Source organism: Cervus canadensis, chromosome 2 (genome assembly GCF_019320065.1).
Source record: "Cervus canadensis isolate Bull #8, Minnesota chromosome 2, ASM1932006v1, whole genome shotgun sequence".
NCBI classification, from domain to species: domain Eukaryota; kingdom Metazoa; phylum Chordata; class Mammalia; order Artiodactyla; family Cervidae; genus Cervus; species Cervus canadensis.
The window spans coordinates 28,612,032-28,628,913 of NC_057387.1; the positions used below are offsets into that span (position 1 = coordinate 28,612,032).

The window sequence follows — 16,882 nt, forward strand, 5'->3', positions numbered from 1 at the left end:
ACTGTGCCTCGAATATGCTTTCTTAAGTTCTCCCCTAAATGGCTGCTCAGCTGTCAGTTCCTCAGGAGGACCTTCTCTTAGTTAAAGTAGTTCCCCATCTTATCCTTGTTATCAGTTATACAACTCTGTTCATCCTTCATGGCATTTATCAAAATCTGATTATTTTGTTTATCTTTTGTCACTTGTTTCTGTCCTTCTCCATTCGGTTCTGAGTTCCTTAAGGCAGGGATTTTTTGTTGTTGTTTTTCACTCCTAGGTCCCCAGAATGCAGGAGAGTACCTGACCCTATAATAGGTATGTAATAGAAATGTGTAGAATGAATAGACTTCAAGTAATTTACCATTTATGCAGTTTTTGTTTGTTTTTTGTTAGGATGGAAGAGTTGTACTCTTTGTGCTTCATTTATTCCTGTATGGTAATTTTTAGAAACTTGGACTTTTGATCCACAAAAGGAGTGATACTTTAACATTTACCTGTTACTGAGAAATTAAACCGAGATGTAAAAACAGAACTAGATTATGCCATTCATACATTTAATTGAAATAGTAATAACCATAGATGGATAAGAAAAATACCTGTTCAGTTACTTTTATAATTTGTTGTTTTGGGAAAGAGTCTCTCTCCTAAAATTGCCATGGAGGTATAACTTCAAACTTCCTAAATATGTACATTATGCCTCATGTATAATATAACCACTTTGAAAAGTTGAATAACCAAATACTTTCTTAATTGGGGTATGGTTTTCTTGACTTTCAGAGACAAGTAGAAAGATTTTTTAAATACCAGGATGTCCTACAAAGTAAAGGTTATATGGGTGGGTCTGTGTTTTTATTTTTGGTTCATTGTATCTAGAGGTAGGGCTTCCCAGGTGGTGCTACTGGTAAAGAAACCCCCCTGCCAGTGCAGGAGACATAAGAGATGTTGGTTTGATCCCTGGGTCAGGAAAATCCCCTCGAGGAGGGCATGGAAACCCACTCTAGTATTCTTGTCTGGAAAATCCCATGGACAGAGGAGCTTGGTAGACAACAGTCTATAGGGTCACAAAAGGTTGGTCACAACTAAAATGACTAAGCACGCATCTAGAGGTAAGCGAACCTGTGCACTCTACAAACAACTCTCTTTCAAATTAATAAAATTCATTTTAGAAATTTTTTAGATCTACATACTCTATAATGGGGCAAATGGGTCTAAATCCCCAAATATAGTGTATGACTTGGGATTATCAGGAGGTAAATTCATTATCAAGAAGTAAACTCCAGGAGATGGTGAGGGGTAGGGAGGCTTGGCGTGCTGCAGTCCATAGGTTCACAGAGTCAGACACGACTGAACAACTACAAAAATATTCGTTAAACTTAATCTCGTCTATACAGGTGTTGACTAGCTTGGTCATTTAAAGTAATCCTTTGCTTCTTGCAGTTATTGGTGTGCATCTTGAATAATGAAGTTTGAATTTCACAAATGTGCAATAATTCCATACCTTTCCTGCAGTACATCCAGAGCCGATATGCTGTAATAAGGTATTACTCAAGGTAACAATTGCTGTTTTATATTAAGGACAAAATAAGCCTCTCGACTTGTGTTTTCACTAATAGTTTGCTTGGCCTTAACACAAAGATTGTATAATAGACAAATACCAACAAAATTCTTTGAAAAACTATAGGTTCAGGCTAAATTAAAGCACTTGGCTATGTTTTTGTGTTTTAATGTATATATGAGAAAGGTTCAGAGTTCTTTAGCAGATAAATTCTACTCTTTATAAGCCTTCATACTCCTCTCTTACACTTAAGGTTCTACTTGCACAGAAACAGTGAAAACATATCCAAGTTAGTGAATATCTTAAAACTAATTCAGTTAACTGAAGCAAAGATTATAGAATTGATGTCATAATTATGGTCATAATTATGACCAATTTAAACCAGTCATTGTACTGCTGATAAACCTTAATAGCACGAAAAATAAAGAGCTGCCTAAATAAGTAAATCTGTTATTGTTTAAAAGTACAAGCAGTTCTCAGCAATGGAGCATGCCAGGATGATGTAAGAAGTTGCTCTGATGAATTCTTCATGCCAAACTGAATCATCACATTTTGTGACTGAAGTCTGTTTACACCAGTGTTTCTTAGTTCTCAGAGCTCACTCTAGACCAGACTTCAGCCTAAGCACATCTCTGTGGAGGTCAGTAGTTAAGACTGTCACACAGTTTAATTTGGGTATTCCTTGCTTTCTTAAAACCCCATTTTCTTTGAATGTTGGACACGGTAATCATGAAACTCTTCATTAGTCCATGTTGAAAAGCATTTGACTTTTTCTACATGAAAACATCTATTAAAAAAGAAAATGATCAAGATGTGCTCACGTAGAAAGAAAAAATCACATGCTTTTCTATTTCAGATGTCTTGGACATAGGAGTTGACTCTGTGCAGAGGCTACTTGGTCCAAAAAATTTGATGTGAGTTAGAAGACAACAATAGTACAGGCTGTTTCTGATTTCTCTAGGAAAACAATGTGATAGCATCCCAGAACAGTTTTGCTGTTGTGGTCAGTCCACTAAAACAACAAAATGATTTTGGTGCCACTCTGTGGGCTTTGCTAAGACACACATCTTCATGACAGAGCTTGGAAGCCAGAGGTTTAGGGTTTATTTTCAATATGAGTTCATGTAATGGTAGGTTCAGGAATTAATTTTTCTCCTCAAGAGTATTCATTTAACCATGGTCTTGAACTAGGTTTTAGGCATTATTCATATCAAGAATTTCAGTGAAGTCAAGTCAAAACACTTCACTCTATAAGTAGGTACAACCTGTAATAAACAAAATGGTTTAAAAATAATGTGAAATGCCACAGAGCCTGATGAAATAGCATTTGTGATCTTGTGGTAACTGGATTTACATTGCTATATGCATTAGAAATGTCTAATAATTTCCAATAACATAAGTACTTTTCTCTCCCTGACAGTGTAAGAAAGGATTGGGTGCAGGGTAACAAATTATTTATACAAAACTATTTTCCTTACAGTGAAAGGTATGAAGTAGGTATAATGATATTCAACTCAAACTAATTTTAAACTTTAAATGTATTTATAGATAAAAGTATAGCTATACAGGTAAAGTCATCATTGTAAGAGTCTGCCTGATTGTAGGACTTTGAATGTTTGTTACTCACAGGGATAAAAATCTGAGGACTCAGACCATGATGAGAATTAGCTCCACAAGCAGAAAAACAGTAAAAAGAAATGCAAGTCATGAACTGATTTTTGTTTTTTTAATATCTATATAAAAAATAACGAGCGATTTACAGATCTCTTTCTCTAATCAGAACCTCAAGTGTATATATAAAGGTACTGTACAATATATAAACATTTACAACCAGTACATCCATATTTTGCTTAGCATTCCAAGGCCACATTGCTAAATCAGTACAGAATCAGTACAGTGACCGGTTACTTAGAGAGGAAAGAGCCACATCAGACTGACAACAGATGACATCAAAGTTATGTCACAGTTAACAATAAAAATAGGATTTTTATCACTAATTGTGGACTATAGGGAAAATAAATCATTTCTGTGGTACTAAATTCTTAGCATTTATCAAGCCTTCTAATTTGTCTCTATTCAAGTAGTTACAATAGGTGGGTAAATATAGTTCTGGATGAAAAGGGGGTTTCAAAAAATCTCACTCTGGGAAGGATGTCTTATCTACAGGGGCTTCAGTTGTTATATTAAAGAATTTCACAGTCAGATTCTGAGAGGGAAGGACCTGAACATGATGCGTTTCACAATAACAAGATGAACCCAGGGTGACAGAACAACAGCGTTCAAATACTCCAGAAAATGGTTTTATTCTGAGAATGTTCCTTTATTTATAGAAGCTACCGATTGCTAGTTCTGGGGGCTGAAAAACCCGGATCTGTTTTATGGAGCTAAAAACTGTTAACCACCTTCCAATAACCATCTTTAGTTAGGCCTTAAAAAAGAATTCTGAAAATTTGTACAAGCTAAGCAGATGTTTACTCTCCTGTTTTTAAATAAGTTAATATAGCTAGAAATTAAATAAGATCTTGCAATGTCTACCACCACGTTTGTCCTCAGTTGCTGAGCGAGTCTCAGGTAAGTTCTGCTTCTACGCACCTGAACATATAGCTGCTGCCAGATGGTCCTTCATCTGGCAACAGACTGTGAAACTGGTTTTGTGATTTAAGTCTCTCTTCAAATATATATTATGTATTAATGACTAAATGACTTAGCATTGATAATTCAATCAAAATATCCAGAAGCACAAATTTGGATTTCAGAAATTTCAAATAGCAGTAAGTGATATTTCCACATGTCTCTTGGTGGTTTCATAATAAAGTAACAAATAAAAGGGTGATCTGAGATGCTGCATCAATTAGGGTTGGATAACACAGCAGGAGGTGAACTCAGTTATTTGAAATGCCTTATCCAGCCGAATTACAATAAACAAAATCATACGAAAAGTCAGTATTTGACTACATTTTCTTTTTTCTTTCCAGTAGTGACATTTGGGAGTTTTATTTTTAGATGGGGACATTATCAGTAGCTGTTAGGAAAGGTAACTGCCATCTTTAATGATGAGTTAACAATCTCTTCTTCTGCAAGGGCTCCAATATTTCTGTCTATAAACATGCAACATGCTATTGAGAGTATCAACTTCCGAGCCAAACCTACTTTTTTCATTACTGTGGAAATAGCTGAGTGAGAAGGATAAAATAGACATGATACAGTAGATAACTTGGCACAAATATAAAATGAGTTGTAACCACGTTATGAATGTCAACATGTCATTTGTTCAGACACTCATGAGGACGAGCCGGGTGTCCTGAGCGGGCTGTGTCCGACGAGCACTGGGATTCAGCTCCCTCCTGAGCGCAAAGAGGGGCAGTGGGCTCTTAGCAATCCTACAGGCCCTTCATGCAGCTAGGTAACCTGATGCTCAAATTGAAATGTCCTTATATGTGTTTCAGAATTTCTGGAAAAAAAGATTTTGGTGGGGGTTGGGGGAAATGCTGCTTTTTTGTAAGAAAAGATTACAACTTGTTTTTCTTTGTTTTATACTAAAGGTCACAGCCGCTTCTCAGCCACACCAGTGGTGCCCGTGGTTCTGCTTGCACTTGGTACCTTCCAGGGCCCTGGAGTTATTGGTGTTTTCTTAGCGGGAGAACCACTTTCAGGTTTGAACCCTCCGCTCTCTTTGTTTTTGTCAGCCGCCTCAAGTTCTTTTCTCTTGTGATCTTCTGTTTTGCTTAAAACCATTCTTTCGTCAGGTTCCTGCTTTAGCTTCTTCTCTGATATTCTGACATTTTCTCCTGTTTTATCTTTACTAGAACTCATCTGTCCAGAGGTTGCTTTTTTGCCTTTTTCATTTTCTGGTATTGCCCTACTAGTAATGTTGTTAGTCTTTTTGGATGGAAGAGACCTTTCATCCACTCGCTTGCTTTTTTTCTCTGGAGACCTGGTTCTGTTTTTTCCAGGCTGACTCTGATTTGTATCTCTCCCCCAAACACCTGATCTTTCTTTTGCATCTGAGATATGCTCAGCGTTGTTGCTAGCATGGCCCCCTGCTCTTCGACTCGCATTAGACTGGTCTTTGCTGCCTTCGGTTTTTTGCTGCTTCTTTGGGCTTGAAGACCGTCCCCTGCTTTTTCCACAGTGATCCTGTCCAGAAGCTGTCCCGGTGCCGAGCTGACTGCTTTTATTCTCGCCTTTCCTGGGGCTGAGTGAGCGATCTCTGGGTCTTCTTTTGGGGTCATTTTTTAGAGGACTGGGAATCTTTTCTGCATGTTCTTCCGGATATTGACTGGCTGACTTCTTGGGACTAGCAGACCTGCCTCTTGGTGTGATGCCATTTTCTGCTTTCAAGAGATTTTTCTTATCACCATGCCCATGACTGTTGGGTGGATCTCTTTTATTCACATTTTTATGGAGAAGAGACTTATGTTTTATATCAGACTGATTTTCATTTAAAGTGCTTTTCTTTTCAGGCACAGTGTCCTTTAATTCTTCTGCCTTTTCACATATCTGAACTCTCATCAATGATTCTTCAGTTACTGGCACATGAGACTCTTCAAATATGGAAGCAGAGTGTGAAGATGGGTGACATGGTGACTGTTCATCATAAATCACATTGGAAGATGTAGGGTTATTAATATCCCAATCACCTAAAAAAAGTGATTTTGAGTAGAACATTATTAAATTCTAGAATTATAAATAGGAACAATTAAGTTTTGAACTTTGATAGCCATTTGAATTTTACTGACTGCTTAAACAGACTGAGTATTTTATAAAGTTCATGTATATTTATATCTCTCTCTATAAAGGCAGATGTATACAGACAACTGTACTTGTACATGGGTGAAAGGTAGGTTGTTTCATATATATATATAAAGTAATAGCACTCATTTTTCTAATTACTTTTCATAAGTGCAATAATATATGATGTGTAAATTCTTTTTAAGTAGTAAAAGCCCAATAAAAAGCTTAAAAGAAATAACTAATAAAATTGGACCAAATTATCTGATCCAAGCAGCTTACTAATTTAGCTATTATTGATGGATATAGCTTAAAGATTTGCCAAAATCCACTAATAAAGGAAACCAAACTATGGTAACCAAAATGGAGTTCATGGGCATTTGTAAATAATTCTGTTGCATTAAGCTGTTAAATTTAATGTCAAAAGGAAACTGAAAAGTGCAGAAGATAGAAGTAGATGTATTTAATAGCATCATTTTTAATTAAAAAGAAAAAAAAAAAAGAAGGAAGTGATTTACAAGACATGCAAATTTACCAAATCTTTTTAAGGAAAGACCAAGAAAAGCCCTGAAAGCCTTAATGTTGCTCAGGTTTCACGTAGGAGCACAGACCGGAAGGAGCCAAACCTGAAGAAGGAAGAGAAAAAGCCTAGGACTGTGTAAAAAAATACATCACAGTGCAGTTAGCAAAGATGTCACTGGGGATGTATGATTTACAAGCAGATGATGGAAGGTAATACAGTCAGAGAATTATAGACTGGAAGGGGACTACAGGAGATCATGTCTACACTTAACCCACACAGGTTCTACGGGGGGAAGGAAGGAAGCTGGAAGGGGGTAAGGACTAAGTGGTATGGTACTGTCAACTAGTGCACTCAGCTGAAAAACGGTGATTTTCAAGTACTGTGATATTTCAGAAACATACAGTGAATCCAAGGAAGTTTAATATCAGTAAAGGACTACAGAAATGGCCCCAGGTCCAAATCTTTGTCTCCAGGTGGCGCTATAGGTAACTTGTTTTTGACAAATGACCAGAAAAGCCTAAGGTTCTTACGCTGTTCCTTAAGAAAGAAACTCATCTTACTATAAGGAAACAAGTAACATTTGAAGAGATTTCAAATGTTTTTCATGACATTAAAATCCTTTGCCTCTCATGTTCTTATTTTCTCCAGGCACATTTCTCTGCAAAAGCAACTATGTTTTCTGTTGAAAGTAGCTTAACATATATTCTGTTGTAATAAAAGTCCTGTATGAGGTCACTTCTTTTGTAATATTATAATTTATAGTAACTATGCTATGTAGCTAACTTTAGATGGTTCTTGTAGTTACCTCTGAATTAGCTATTAATAGTAAAATGTCTGTCCCTTCCAAATAGATATTTTTTTCCTTCTGCTGCCCCCTCCCTGACACCCTCTCAGATATAGGCGAGCTGCTTTACTTACCATGGTCAGGTATCAAGCCAGTTCCTGGCCTCAAGAGAAGAAGAACTTTATTTCCACCAGCCTGAATGAGCTCAATTGCTCTAGTATGTGTGATGCCTTGTGTGGGTTCCCCATTGATTTCAACAATCTGGTCACCAACCTAGGCAGGAAATATTCACAGAAACAACAAATGAAATGACATTTCTTCCATCACTCCTGTTCTGTCATCCCTAGAGCCACCCAACTCTGCTGAAGAGCTCTCGTTTGTAAAATACTTAACTTGTGCGTGGTGCTGTAATGCTAGAGTTGAGGAGTTGGACAGGTGGTAGCAACAGGAAGAGACAATGTCTGGTTTTATTTACACGATGAAAGTTTATACGACTAGTAAGCAGGATCTGGGCATCTTGAAATCAAGAATCAAATTCCAAGTTTTCAACCAAAGCTTAAGTGGTGGGAGAGGTGAAGACTCTATGGCCCACATGGTCCCACAGAGCTACCTCTGATTAATCTGCCTGTGAAGGGTGCTTCCCAACTTTAGCTGAATATCCTGAAACCTAGGAAGGTGGCTTCTCATCTTGGAAGACTCTCCTGGCCTCCAGGGAGAACTGCCCACTCCTTCGTGTTGTCACTACGCCCTACACATATGAGGCATTACATAAATGACACGTTTCTAGATTAAAACTAAGAAAATTCAGCTTGGAGAAATTCATCCTAATATGAATACTTATTTAAAACCAATTGCTGGCTTACACTAAATGACTTCCGTGTACAGTGATTTCCCTAGAAAACAAAAGCTCAGATCAGCATAAAATGCCTCCAGTACCATTGCTATTTCCTAGAAATGTCTGTAGTTAATCGAAAAGGAAAAGTACAAATGACTGAAGTATAACTTTTTCAAAGGACCCGCTTAAAGACAATGATGGTAATGATTTTAAAATATAGTCAATTTTAAACTGTGTTATTTCAAGGTGACGAGCAACTGAAGGTTACTAGTCTCAAAACAGAAAATCTGAACAATGGACAATTACTGAAATTCCAAAAAGCAATTCAAATATTTGCAAGAGCTAACTAAAACAATGCAGAAATAACCAAGAGGAGGCAGTGATTAAATAACAAAGGTGGGTAGGACAGCTCTGTATCCACAGCTGGGGCAGAGCACAGTGACTTAGAAGCTGGGTTTTGGAGGCATTATAATGTCTGTGGTTCACTCGTGGCTCCACCTCGTCCTAGCAGAGTGGTCTCATTTTCCTCTCTGTTAGGTGGGGATAACATTTGTACCTACCTACCTCCTGGGGTTTTGGGGAGGATTTAGTGAGATAAAAACATGATTATACAACAAGCACAAATGTTAATTTTCAAGTGATTTGTTTTTTGGTTTTCAAAACAAAAGATTTAAAGTATATTAGGATGAAGAAGATTTTTAACTATAGACTGCAGCCCATTCTATACAATGCAAAAATTTTTCAAATAAGACTATAGAATAGTTTTATTGCAATTTATAAAAAAATGATAAATGGAAGATCTCACAAGACAGATGGATTTAACATACAAAGTAGAAAAAAAAAATCCAAAAAAAAAAGCTAGCCAAAGAAAGATGATAATATGAATAGGATGAAGAAAAGTAATAAACATAATTCATAAAATTCTTATATCCAGAATAGGTACATAAGTGAAAAAGTCAGTACCCAGATTTCCTTTAATAAGTGATTAGAGAAAAATCATTTTCATGAGGAAACACAGATGATGAATTAGCACCAGATAATTAGGGAAATAATTCCTCTGATACTTAGGGAAATGAAAATTAAAAGTAGATACTATTTGGAGCATGCTTTGGGTACATCTTGTAAAAACATGATTGAGGTTATAATTAATTTCAATTATATTCTTTGGCTTAAGTTCTCTGTCCAAACCTGCGTATTCCTTATTCTTTCAGCATAAGTAAACTGCTATAAAACTTGTAATTGAACAGCTTTGCCACCAGATGTCATCTATGTTTAAATTTGGGTAAAGGAGAGGAGGCCCTCACAAGGGGGAGAAGTTCTAAACTGGACTATACAAAGCTAAAGATAGAAGTCACACCTTTGAGAGGGAAATGTGACCATGCTTATAAGTTTGCTACTTAAAAATTTTTAATGTGATAATATAAAAAGTGAGGAATACACCTGTTGATAAAAAAAATTCAAGGTCAGGTTTTTGTATTATTGAAAAATATAATTGTGGGGGACACAGGAAAGGAGAGAAGAGAGAAATGAAGAGAGGAAAAAATTAGGAAGGCTAGGGAAAAAAGTGTTCTTTAAAAAGCCACTTAAGGCAGTCTTGCAATTTTTAAAACATCCACTAAAATGTATTAAAATGACAAAATATTTTTAACACATTGCTTACACTATCTTGCAACCCATTAAGAAACTATATGCCTCCCAAAGAAATTGAGTCCAATGACACGCGCTGTGGCCTGACACGGAGGCCCACAGGCCCGGCTGTGACTGAGCCTCCCTGAGCCTCAGCTTTAATCTGCAAGTGGGGGTAATGCCACCTACCTCACAATTTCTGTGAGACTAAAACTAATACAAGTGAAAACATGTGGTCTGGAAGACAGCATTCATATTATCTAAACTTGTTTCTGTTCTATGTTAAATATTTCCATTATTCCCTAATATGAACTTTTTCCATTCGGTTATTTCTCATTCCCTTAGCCCAGAACCTTTTTTATTCTCTCTAAATCTTAATACGGTTTAAGGACCAGCTGAAGACTCACAAAATTTACAGATCCTCTCAACATCTTTCCATCTGTATCAATAGTTAACATTTTCTTGTTTTAGGGAATTACACTATTAAACTTTATGAAGGAGCAAGCAAACAGTGTAAGTCCTGTCTACCCAGTGATAAGTTCTGGGAGTTAAATATTAAAGAAATTCTCTCATTATCTAGAAATATAAACTGTGCATTCTATTCTTTCAATAAATATGTCTGGCGCATCTACTATCAATGCTCAAGGCACTGCCTCAGGTGCTGAAGATACTGGAATAATAGGTACAGGATACAAAGCACAGAGCCAGCCTAACAGAAAAGATGCAGGGGAAGAGGAGGGAGGCCAGAGGGGAAGGCAGGCAGGATGCCCGGGTGGCTCCATGCACCAGTGTCAGCTGGAGGTAAACATGCATCCTTTGGGGAAGTGGTCACTGGAGTAAGTTGTCCTTTACAACAAGGCTCCCGTGATCCTTACACCGAGTCAAGATTTTGATAATTTAGTGGCCAGAAAAATAATTCTCTGCAAAGCTGACTTATTAGAGTTCAGAATAAACCCAGGCATAGCAGTAATAGCTTGTTTTCTTTTGTTTTCAAATTTCAGAGCTTTATATATTAAAGCTGATTTAATCACAGAATTCTAAAGCTTCTGTTCATTATAAAGAATAACATGTTTAAAAAATAATAATAAAATGTTTTAGAAGTAGACTTTGAATCCTTGAAGGCCTCCTTGCTTGCCTTTTATTTAGTGAGATCGGTGTATCTGAGGGTCATATTTGAAACCAGTTATTTCAATTATATCCTAGTTGTTGGTGTAATTGGATTGTGATATAATATACAATGGAAGGTTTTTTTTTTTTTAACTCCAGATTTAAACAACTAAATGCTTATTTTTAAAAAGGCAGGGAGTTGAGGAGAAAAAGGATGAAGAAAACCAGAAATAAACATGCCATCCCCGTAAACAGTGCCTCAAACTGCTGTTACTAAAACTTTAAAGAAGTTTGCTTGGGCCATGTATTTCACATGTAGAGCTACATTTTGCAGGTTAGGAAACTGAGCTTCAGAGATGTTATCCAACTATGCACAGCTGCAAGGTGGCAGAACTAGAGTTTGATCCTTGTCCTGTCTGATTCCCAAACCCATGTTCTCCCCACTTTATTAAACTGTCTCTATAAGAAAGCGAGATACTAGGGCTTCCCTAGTAGCTAAGATGGTAAAGCATGCGCTTGCAATGCAGGAGACCCAGGTTTGATTACTGGGTCAGAAAGATCCCCTGAAGAAGGAAATGGCAACCCACTCCAGAATTCTCACCTGGAGAATTCAATGGACAGAAGGGCCCGGTGGGCTATTAGTCCGCAGAGTTAGAAAGAGTCAGACATGACTGAGTGACTAACACACAGAAGAAAGTGAACTGCAGCTCAGCCGCTCAGCTTTGGCCACACTAAGACTGGCCGTCAGCCCTCTCGTTGCCGTCAGCACCCTCCAGCTCTGCTTCTGCTGCTCTGCATTCTCACTCTCCTCGTCTTTTCTACCTTCTCCAGTTCACTAATGACAGGCCTTGTACAGAGTCCTGCCCCAGCCCACAACTCTCCAAATCCTCTCCTTTAGTGAACTCACCCATGGAAAAGGTGTCAGTCATCACTTCTGTCTGGGAAATGACAACCTGGGACTTTACCTCTTGTCCTAATTGCCAAGTAAATATTTACACCTGCTTAACCGGCTGGTCCTTCAACATGACCACAGCTTAGTACATCATCGGTCTTCGCAAAGCCCTTCCTCCCACTGGCCTCCCTGATGGTTGTCTTACAGTACAGATAGGGTTGAAGCCTCTTAAGCCATCCTTTCCTCTTTCTTTTCCTTCGTCCTTCACTCATGTAATACTTGGCAGTCACCTAAACTGGTCTTTTCTTCATTAACAGTTGATCCCACAAGCATCATTTAACTTTCATCCAAAGTATTGGGTCAGCCAGAAAGTTTGCTTGGGTTTTTCTGTGAGATGTTACGGAAAACCAGAACATCCTGGCCAACGCAGTATTACCATCCAAGCTACACTCCCACCACCACGACTGGATGCCTAAGCTTAGCTAAGCTATCCCCTCACCCTTCCGACACTCCCAGAGACTGATTTTATCAGTGTATTTCTCTGAAAGGAACTCTTGTGTTAAAAACCGTCTGTGACTTTCCAGTGTCTTAGACCTACATGTTGGTGACTAATTCTACTTTCATATTCTCATTTTCTTCTACTCCCCTGTGTATTTTCTAAATAGACTAGGTAAACTTGACCACTTGTAGTCCCCTGTATATGACATGTACTTCCTTCCTTTTGCTAATTTCTTCAGCCTGGAATGTTTTCTTATTCTCCCCCTATTAAAATCCTCTCACACTGTCCAATGCCACCTATTCTATGAAATTTTCTCTACTCGTACTCACCTTTCTTTGAACTTATAAAAGTCTAGTCCTTTAGAGAAAGGACGGTATCTTGTTTTGGGGATTATTCTTTCTCCTAACTCACTGAGTAGCATATATAAATTCTTGGGTAAAGCAAACACTTAATACATGTTTATAAAATGAGTCCTGGGAGTGGAGCAGTGATATGGATAACTGAACACTACAACCACCCAGAAGACTTTTCTGATTGTTATTAGAATATACCATCTGATAATCTGCCAGGGAGGGTCATTTGCCTTTCTAATTAGCTTACTTAGTTAAAAAAAAAAAAAAAAGGAGACGGAAAAGAAAAATTCCTCTTTTCTTGAGGCCTACTGGTAGAAGGAGGAAGTCCAAAGCTCTCTTGAAGTCACAGAAGGCTTTTAACACAAGAGTTCCCCTCAAGAGTAATACACTGATAAAATCAGTCTCTGGGTGTGTAAGGATGGATGAGGTGATAGGTAGGGGGAAGGTTGTCCAGATTTTAAAATTTTTACTTATAACCTATCTGAATACCAATGAATTAACCATTTCTTTAAAAATTGAGGCCAGCAAATATCTTCTATGTAAGATTCCTCTAAGTAACAACTGGATAAGGAAGGAAAATATCTTTTTGCAGATCCATTAAACAATCCATCCTGCAATATCATGAACAAAGGTACAGTGTTTCAGAGAATCCTACAAATGATGATAGAGCCATGCTTGTCAATTTTTGGCTACATCTATAAGTAGCTAAGAGAGAAAGAAAAAATCCTGAGACTCTTGTTTCTTGGAAGAAGTAGATGATTCTTTTTCAACCTGGCTTTCCCCGGATGAAAGTATACTTTATTTATTAATTCCTTTGCCCTTGAATGTTGACTACGTAAGTAAAATTGATTTTTTCTTACCAAAGTCAAGCCGGTGAAACCAGCCTAACTGCAGAGAAGAGCGCCCTGCAAAGAGGAAATGAAATCACGACAAGCATCTGCCTTTCAGGTTTTAATGATGGAAAGACTTGCTTCATAGATTCAGGAGGTTTCTGCATTCCTTTTAATCAACTATTTTCAGAAGTTTCCAGTCTGGAAACTGGGTTGCAGTTTCCAGACTGGAAAAGGGTTGCAGACAGAAGCCTACTCACGTGAATTCTGCCGTCTTTGATGGCAGGACCATCCTCAGCAAGACGAAGGATGAACAGCCCCATGTTGTACTCCTTCCCACCCCTGAGGCTGAATCCAAAGCCTCGGGGGCCCCGCTCCAGCTCCACTGGGTAACAACCGAGGCCCTAGAGAGAGAAGTGTAAGAAAAACAAGTCTGCATGGACTGCTTTATTTACAGTTTGAAGAAGGACTACTTTTATGGCTGGAAGAAATGATTTATACTCTGAATATGCACTTTTATTTTAAAAAATTGAAGTATAGTTAATTTATGATGTTAATTTCAAGTATACAGTAAAGCAATTCAGTTATGCATACACATATACATATATGAAACTGTTCTTCTCAGATTCCTTTGCATTGTAGGTTATTATATTGAGTATAGTTCCCTATGCTATACAGTAGGTCCTTGTTTACCTATTTTACATGTAATAGCATGTATGCTGCTGCTGCTAAGTCACTTCAGTTGTGTCTGACTCTGTGCGACCCCATAGATGGCAGCCCACCAGGCTCCCCCGTCCCTGGGATTCTCCAGGTAAGAATACTGGAGTGGGTTGCCATTTCCTTCTCCAAAGCGTGAAAGTGAAAAATGAAAGTGAAGTTGCTCAGTCGTGTCTGACTCTTCGCGACCCCATGGACTGCAGCCTACCAGGCTCCTCGTGCATGGGATTTTCCAGGCAAGAGCATGTATATGTTACCTTAAACTCCAAATTAGTCCCCCGCTCTCTGCCCCGCTATCCCCTTTGGTAACTATACATTTGTTTTCTATGTCTGCGGATCTAGTTTTGCTTTGAAAAGAAGTTCATTTGTATCTGTTTTTTGATTCCACATATAAGTGATGCCATATTATATCAATATGCACTTCTGTATTATAAAGAAGGGATGTAAACTGGTTGAAGGGCTACTTGACTTCTATAAATACAGCCTAAATAAATTTGAAGGTTACATGTTTTCTCTACTAGTTGGTCAATAAACAACAGACCAGAAAACAGAATTTTGGAAAGTGTTTCCTTTAAGTAGATTTTGACTAATTTCTCTGAAAAAAGAAAACAACAGAGAGAACAGCATCAAAACATGTATATTATCAAGTGTGAAACAGATTGCCAGTCCAGGTTGGATGCATGAGACAAGTGCTCTGGGCTGGTGCACTGGGAAGACCCAGAGGGATGGGATGGGAAGGGAGGTGGGAGGGGGGTTCAGGATGGGGAACACATGTAAATCCATGGCTGATTCATGTCAATGTATGGCAAAAACCACTACAATATTATAAAGTAATTAGCCTCCAACTAATAAAAATAATTGGGGGAAAAAAAAAAGGAAAACAACAACAAAAAAACCCCAATCCTACTTTGATTAGCTAAAACACTGCTATTTCTCGGTACTTAGCTAAGGGTTCAAATTTCTCCAATAGAAGATAAACTTCTCTTTCTCTCTTTCCTTTCTCTCGTGGACACTAACAGAATGCCAAACACAAAGTAGGTCCTTAGGAATGATCAAACTTGGGAACAAATTCATCTGAACTGATCCTCAATTAAAACTCATCAGTGTCAGTGACTCAGCAACAGAAAAGACCAGTCTGCAGCTGGGGGACATCTCTGTTACCTGATTGTGCCGACTGCCTACGACGGAAATTGTTGCGGTGTCAGGCTGTGCAAGGTGCTTGTGGTCAGACCACGAGTGTCTGTAGGAAATGGAGACGTCTTTTCCAATCTCGCCTTCTGTGGCGCTTCTACGGGAGAGAGAAATCAAGTCATTCTTAGAATTGAGAGAAAGAAAAACAGCCTAAACGTAAAGGTAGATCAATTTCGTTTCCTTCAAAAGCTGAACCTTACCATTCTCCCTCTGACAAACTGCTATAAAGTCAGACTGTCTGAAGCAGAGAGACGCCAGGCAAAAACTGGCTATTAACTCTAGCATGGCTTAAAGTCTATCAACATCTCCATGCTGGGATTTTTTTGTTTTGTTTTAAGGGTGTCTTAGCACATTTTACATCAAGGAAAACTGCGCTCAAGGCACTGAACCGGAGGGCAGATAAGCTGACCTTGTCACAGTGAAAAATGGCTCTCCTGCAGCACCAACGCCCATGAAGATGCTGAATTTCTGGAAATTGAGTTTTTGTTTCATGGCTAATATTTTCAACAAAAGAGGGAAAAAACAATGCACAAGTACTTCTCAGGTAAGTCTGAGGAGACGGTAATCCATGTAGGTCTAGGCTTCTCTTCCAAAACTTTAAGGACCAAGGGCAGCAGCGTAGGGGGACAGTACAGTCACATCGTTCCAATCCCCACTTGTTAGCAGAATGGATGCTTACCCTGCACCCTGGGCCAAGGCTGGGAAGAGGGAGGAAGGGACAGATGGAGGATGGAGGTCTCATCTTGACCTTACTGGCTGGCTTCTGCATAACTGCATGGAGATGGGGGTGGGGGGGCAGGTAATGAAAAGTGGGGAGACAAGGAGGGAAAAAAACCAAAACCCGAGAAGAGCAGCCCTACCTGTCCCCAGGTATGTGGTTGGCCTGTGACTGTCCCACAGGCCTGTGCTGCAGGGCTGGGCTTTGCCTGGCAGAGTTTGTTCCTGATGGTGGACCAAGATGCTCTGTTCAAAGGCAAAAATGAGAGAAATAAGAATTTGTACCAAAAAATGTGGAGGCCGAGAAGATCTATGAAAGTGAGATGATAACAAGTTCCCAATGGTAGGGACTATTGTCTGCAACTGAAATGTTATGTCTTTTCCCCTGTGGCTTCTGATGGATGTTTATGTTTGGAGAAAACAGGACTCATTCTTACTGCACCCGCTTCCCCTCTTTCACCATTGTTTTGGTGGCCTTTCCACCCAACATGAAAACAAGTGAACACACTCCGTCGTTATTATTGAGAGGATGGAGCTCCAGGA

At 38.6% G+C, this 16,882-nt stretch overlaps 2 protein-coding genes across 11 annotated transcripts in view; one reads left to right on the top strand and one right to left on the bottom strand.

Annotated features, from left to right (window-relative positions):
• The window catches only part of PHTF1 (putative homeodomain transcription factor 1), a 77,937-nt gene extending 72,750 nt beyond the window's left edge, over positions 1-5,187 (top strand). For 4 of the 6 annotated variants that reach the window (XR_006267999.1, XR_006267994.1, XR_006268000.1 and 1 more), the window contains 2 exons: positions 1,417-1,529; positions 4,810-4,929. The gene's annotated coding sequence lies outside the window, so the exon portion shown is untranslated. Of the gene's footprint in view, positions 1-1,416; positions 1,530-4,809; positions 4,930-5,076 lie in introns of those variants that run through there. The other 2 variants (XR_006267996.1, XR_006267995.1) reach the window with 2 other exon arrangements.
• MAGI3 (membrane associated guanylate kinase, WW and PDZ domain containing 3) overlaps positions 3,247-16,882 on the bottom strand; it is a 245,445-nt gene continuing 231,809 nt past the window's right edge. For 3 of the 5 annotated variants that reach the window (XM_043460185.1, XM_043460184.1, XM_043460186.1), the window contains exons 17-21: positions 16,483-16,585; positions 15,593-15,719; positions 13,975-14,118; positions 7,707-7,845; positions 3,247-6,174 (exon numbers count right to left, since the gene is read on the bottom strand). In XM_043460185.1, coding sequence (XP_043316120.1) covers positions 5,078-6,174; positions 7,707-7,845; positions 13,975-14,118; positions 15,593-15,719; positions 16,483-16,585 — 1,610 coding nt within the window. In that variant the 3' untranslated portion in view covers positions 3,247-5,077. Of the gene's footprint in view, positions 6,175-6,800; positions 6,892-7,706; positions 7,846-13,974; positions 14,119-15,592; positions 15,720-16,482; positions 16,586-16,882 lie in introns of all 5 variants that reach the window. The other 2 variants (XM_043460188.1, XM_043460187.1) reach the window with 1 other exon arrangement.